Genomic DNA, 6,000 nt, shown 5'->3' with positions numbered 1-6,000 from the left:
TATGGAAAAAACCGTATAACTCGTGTGCAAAAAAAGTCATTTTTAACTGCATATCAAGTCAGTTATGTATTTATTGATACAGATGCTAAAATAAGGACAACCTTGCTACATTTTATAATTATCTATTTGTATTTCAATGTCATCCGTTAACATAATATTATTATCGAACCGCACCACCATATTCCCCACGCGGGAACATCTGTGAAAACTTTCCAAATGTTTACAACAACTGGCTTTACCGCTGCGGTTATCAATGAGCGGCGTACATTCTCGAAACACAACCAAGCCTATATAAGCCTCGAGCTTGGCTGCAGCCGTCATAGTATAATACGAAAGCAACAACGAAGCAACGAACGATGCAGAAATATATATTAATCCTCGCATTCATCACCATCGCGGCCTGCCATGAGAGCAGGAGGCACAGGGTTGAGGACCCCTTCACAGCGCTGGACAAACAGCTCTCACACACACTCGCATACCATTACCTGTGGCCTTGGAGTCAACTCATCAGGGCGGCAGCAGCTTTAGATGTTGAAGACGCTTTCAAGGAACCACAGATCATATCAGACAACGAGAAGTTCCAAGTCAACCTAAACGTGAAGAGATTCAAACCAGAAGACTTGAGGATAAAGGTGAAGAACCGCTACATCATCGTTGAAGGAAAGCACAAGGAAAAGGATGACATCCACAAGTTTATGGCGAACCACTTTGTACAGCGGTTTGTGCTACCTCCCGGCAGCAAGCAGGAGGAAGTCGTCGCTGTGCTCAACGAAAATGGTGTTCTGACTGTGACTGTGCCCAAACACGAGCTGCCTCCCCCACCGCCCGAGAGAGAAGTGCCCATCGACGTTAGGCTACCTAAATTAGATGAGACTAAGACGGAAAAACCCGCCGCTGAAGAGAAAGTTGAAGCAACAACACAAAAGAAAGAAGCGCCAGTCCAGCCATCATCTGAGACGCCTCTGGAACAGTTAGACCTAGTCGAAGCGACCACACACGTCGGTAAAATAAGAAAGAAGGAATTGAAAACCACAACAAAGAAGGCCCAAGACAACGAAGTACTGGAAGGGTCTGACGATTGGAACGTATATTTAGATTAAGATTGAGTGGATGCAGACTGTACAAAATGGACTAAGACTGACCAAGCTTTAACGCGACAAGCCGTCGTTAAAAGCGTGTTACAACTTTTCGAACGTGTTTGAGGGCGAATTATTTATTTTGTAATTTTTGTTGTGGGACCGATGATGTATCGTTCGAAAGGTCACTCAGGAGCTGTTGTTAATATTATTAAGTTTAACTGTATTTGTTCGGAATATTTGTCTTACAAATAAACCGTGTTATTTATTACTCAGTATGTTTTCATTCCGCTCGCGCCGATCCGTGGTAATATTTCTATTTTATAAGACGGTTATTTACGTTAATGTTGCGTGTAAATCTGTGTAACGCACTCTGTTGGGATGAGAGCCTGCTTTTATGGTCGAATGCCGCATTTGCATATACGAAGAAGGCCTAAATTATTATGGTCATTGTATTAGCATCTTTGTTCTCGGGAGGGATAATAATTTCAGCTTGTTACAGCTTTAGGTACTAAAACTTCTTTGTTTCTTTCTGAGAAGAAACTTGAATAGCGTGTGTCCAATGAACCATCGCTGTTTGTTTATTGTTTACCGACAATTGAACTGAGGAATGTTTCAGAAATGATAAATTTATATTCCTATCTTATTAAAGCTTTTTGATTTACATATAATATTATAAATTATCTATTATTCATATTCAGTTAGCCATTTGTAATAAAAAAAAATGTAAAGGTTTAGTATAGCCTTCTCGAAATCTCGTTACTTAGTAAGTATAGGTAAAATCAGAAATCAAAAATCTTTACAAATGAAAACTACTCACTACTTACTCAAAGAGCATTCCGTGAATATTCTACGCTCGTACATGCTAACTGCTTTCCTGTTGATACTGATGTAACAATTACCTCCTCCTGGTCTATCAAAAGAGCCATCAATTCAATAGCTCCGGCATCAGGGCGACTGATTACAAACCTCGTTGTAACAAAATCTCATTGGAGTCGGGTACAGCGCCTGCCCAAATCATACGCACATTAAATATCTAAAGTCTGTCTCTGCTATTCCGACTCAATAGTGATTCGATGCGTTTCGGAGCTTTGCTCATGTATTCAAGATGTAGTTTTGCCTCTCAGTAGGTAATGGGTAAATATTGCGTATTTCGGTGAACAAACGATAGTTTTAAAGCAGCTTTATTTCAATTTTGCTGATGAGTTGATTATTCGCGTGCAGTGTTGCGATATTCAATACGGCAGTATCAATTTAAATGGATTTTCAACCGACTTCTAAGTTAAGCTAGTTCTTGATTCGTCTGTATTTTTTTCTTCGGATTGGATAAACAGTTTTTTTTCTGCCCAATAAAAAAATCAACAACTATGCTTCAATAGTTTTTTCGGTGCAGCTTGCATGTTTTTGCTGTTGAAAAATATTATGTTAATACCTTAGTTTTTGCAAGAACCACTTGAAATATTCAGTGCTATTCATATTTTCCTACCTTATACATTTTTGAGCTCTGTATAAAATAAATTTACCTCTTACCTGACTCCCCTAATGTCAAATAGATACAGTCGTTATGAAAGCCCATTTAAAATCACGCTCAAACAATAAAAATACATTGTGCACCGACTTCGAGTGCGACTTTTATAGCCGGTGTCGACAACGCCAGCGTCGAATGATCGCCACTCGTCGACAATTTATTTTTACAACTGTACACGATTATGTTGTTTGTGAAGTTAAATGGCGTCGATACGGTCTTGTAACATTGTCGACGACTGTACATTACAATTTAACGAGTTTACAAAGTTTGGTCGTTTGTGTTTGGAGTTATGTGCGCGTCTGTACGTTTTGTTATCTATTCCACTCTGACTGATACTTGGTAATTTGAAACGTCTTTCCCGTATCGCTGGAGTCGACGATGTTTGATGTTACAGTTCACCAGAAACGGAATTTTATTTGTTAAACATGCAGGCTGGGCGTTATGCTTCTTTTTTTAAACGCAATATTATTTTTTATGGTTTCTGCAATGAAGGTGTGCTTAGGTGGGTTAAACTATGAAGCCTTAATTACAAGCATAGAAGCCTGTCAAATATCATAGAGCAACTTCTTTAAAAGAAAAAAAGAGGCATCTTTGTCAACTAGTTCTTCGTAATATTCGATATGCTGTGCGAAATTTATAATTTATAAACGTTATAACCAACTCTGGCCTTCCCTGTAAAACCGCGGCCTAAATTTCTAGATTTTTATGGTCACACACATTCGTCGATTCGTAAATTAAACGATTCAAAATAATCTTCGAATATAAATATTTGTAATTAAACGTTTTTGTTTAGCTATCATGTTAGAACGAAGATAGAAAAAGCCTGAAAAAAATCTTTAAAAATTAAGCGTTGACTAAAACTGTAAGCCAATTTATCTGCATCATTAGCAAATCGCTTCTGTCGGCGTAAATAAATTAGAGGCCTAAATTAATCTTTTAATCTAGTCAGACATCATTAAATTACTTTAGGATTACGCTAAGAAATTATCTATATTGGTCAGTGTAGACTAATTAAATGATTCGGATTTGTAGAAGCCAGCAACATGCCATTTGAGTTTAAGATGTATGTAAATAAAAAGAGCAAATAAAAAAAACAGCTCACATGAAATAGGGAAGGCTTATTCAAAATTAAAAAAAGGTGCCAAAAAGTGATACTACATATTTAAACAACATTGTTTTTTAATAATTTTTAGCAGTCTCACCTGTGTACAATATTCTTACATCAAAACGTAGGAAAACTTTATGAACATTTCTTCTAACCAACCTGACTTAACACCTAAGTAGCTTCAAATACATTATATACAGCGACTAACCTCATTCCATTAGTATTGGTCTGTATGACCACAAGGGTTAATGCTTCTATCGTAATTGTTCATCTTATGCCTACAGGAGTCCCAACGGCTCACCGGTGGGCAACGAGCAAGCTCCGAATTTCCGTCCATTTGCGGACTACCTAATGCTATTACATTGAAGTCACCTCGTTGTTATCTTAGCCTGAAACATAGGCAGAATGGGGCAAATGGTCTAACGTAGGAATATATGGAGTGGTAGATGAAACTCGTGGATCACTAGTCAAACTGTGAAATATATTAGGTAGGTATTTTAATATTATGATGACTCATGACGAATTTTGCGGTGAATTTCTTTTATACTGTCGAAAAGTCTAATGAACTATTATTCGCTTTACAGTACCTACACTGCGAGCGAAGGTAATTTCATATTCGGTAAAAAAGGCGTTGATGGTAAACCACTGTTAAGCATCATCTTCTTTTATCTTTATTATTCACTCAGTCTCGTGTCTTGACTAAGTTTGCAGTACCTATCTTCTTCCTCCTACATGCATACCCCTTCACCTAGGTTGACAGCGAGGATAATATCGGGAGCATTAAAGCTGCTCCGCCGGCTCCACTCCATTACTCGATGCAAACTCCAAATTTAGACGCCCTTGCGAGCCATCAACCACTCCTCAGTCGCGGCGGATATGGAAATACTATAGGGCTGACACACTGCGAAACTATAGGATAATAATATTCTTAGATTACTTTTCTGAAATTTATCAAAGTGAATGGAATACTAAAGAGGTTTTATTCGCCATTATTTGACTTTTCATCGCACTTTATTTTTTCCCTGACGGTTTATGTTAGGCTATCAATCAATCAATAACAAGTATGTATTCTGATAACATTGAATTGAAGATTAAACAAAACTCGAGGACCTTACTCACCAAAAGTAATAATAAGAGCTTGACGTTATCAAGTTAATTAATTGATAACATTTACTTTCTAAGTAACGAGACATGAGCAGGCAAAAGAAACAAACGTGTCCTAATTTAAACAAGAGCTTTTTTGTCAAATCTGCACAAAAGGACTTAAAGCAATCTTACTTTAATTTATAATAAACAATGCAGAGCAACCTAGCTAATTATAATCTAGGATAAAGTTTTAAGGGTCAAAAAGGAAATAATTAAAATTAAATTGCTGAATAATATTAAAATAAAGGGAACGTAACTTTAGGAGGTCGTTATCACGTCCTGCGAATAATATTCAAAAACATTTTTTCTTCCCCTAAGTAAGAAAACAATTAGATTTTATTCCTGTTTTTATGGAGTTTTAGGTCGCTTGGCAACAGGTGGTGTAAGAGACGAAGTTAAATTTGCGCATATACATTTAAAATTTTGGTGCTTACTTGAAGGATGTGGAAATATGTTGATAGAAGCTACCCCGATAAATACGCGTGAGTAAACCGTTACATCATTTAATAATGTGGAAATAACAAAAACGAAAACAGTGACTGTTGTCACGCGTGAAAAAATGAAATTTCTTTTCTGCTTCTTCTTATCAAGTAGATGACAATTAAGTGTCGATGGCCCACCAATCAGTATTCGTGTAAACATGTCATTAATCGTCTGCGATTCTAAAAAGAACCTATTTTTTTTTAATATTTTATTGCAAAAGGTTCAATGGTTTACTCACGCGTATTTATCGGATTGCCTGATTGTTTCAGACCCAACCTGAGTCCTTAATCATGGATAGAAACTCCGACGGGGTCGTGTGTCGAACTGGATTACTTGAAAATTTACTTGTAGTTCAGAAAGTCCGACACGCTCTAAAAAGAAAATATATTTTACGGTTTAGTTAGAACTGACTGAAAAGCCAATTCTTGTTCATAAACCTCACAATAAGAATCGAGTTCGATATCTCAACTTCCAAGAATTTTGCTTTACTTGACCGAGGATTTCAAAGTTCTCATAACTATAACTTTGTAGTTACCGGAAAGTGTTTGTTATTTGATAGTTCAGAAGAGGCTTTCCCTTCGCTTTCACAATTCTCAGAGATTACATTTAAGACTAGTACTCGTACTATGTGCTCTTAGAATAGGGCTGTTGTCATTAAATAA

General features: G+C 36.9%; 1 protein-coding gene across 1 annotated transcript; it reads left to right on the top strand.

The window, feature by feature from the left end:
- Positions 1 to 324: 324 nt before the first annotated feature.
- Positions 325 to 1,347, top strand: LOC113501987 (alpha-crystallin B chain-like). The gene has a single exon (XM_026883333.1). The coding sequence runs from the start codon at positions 357 to 359 to the stop codon at positions 1,098 to 1,100; it is 744 nt and encodes a 247-aa protein (XP_026739134.1). The 5' UTR covers positions 325 to 356; the 3' UTR covers positions 1,101 to 1,347.
- Positions 1,348 to 6,000: the final 4,653 nt, after the last annotated feature.

The sequence above is a fragment of the Trichoplusia ni genome, chromosome 16, assembly GCF_003590095.1.
Source record: "Trichoplusia ni isolate ovarian cell line Hi5 chromosome 16, tn1, whole genome shotgun sequence".
NCBI lineage: Eukaryota > Metazoa > Arthropoda > Insecta > Lepidoptera > Noctuidae > Trichoplusia > Trichoplusia ni.
This window is presented reverse-complemented; position numbering and strand designations above follow the sequence as displayed.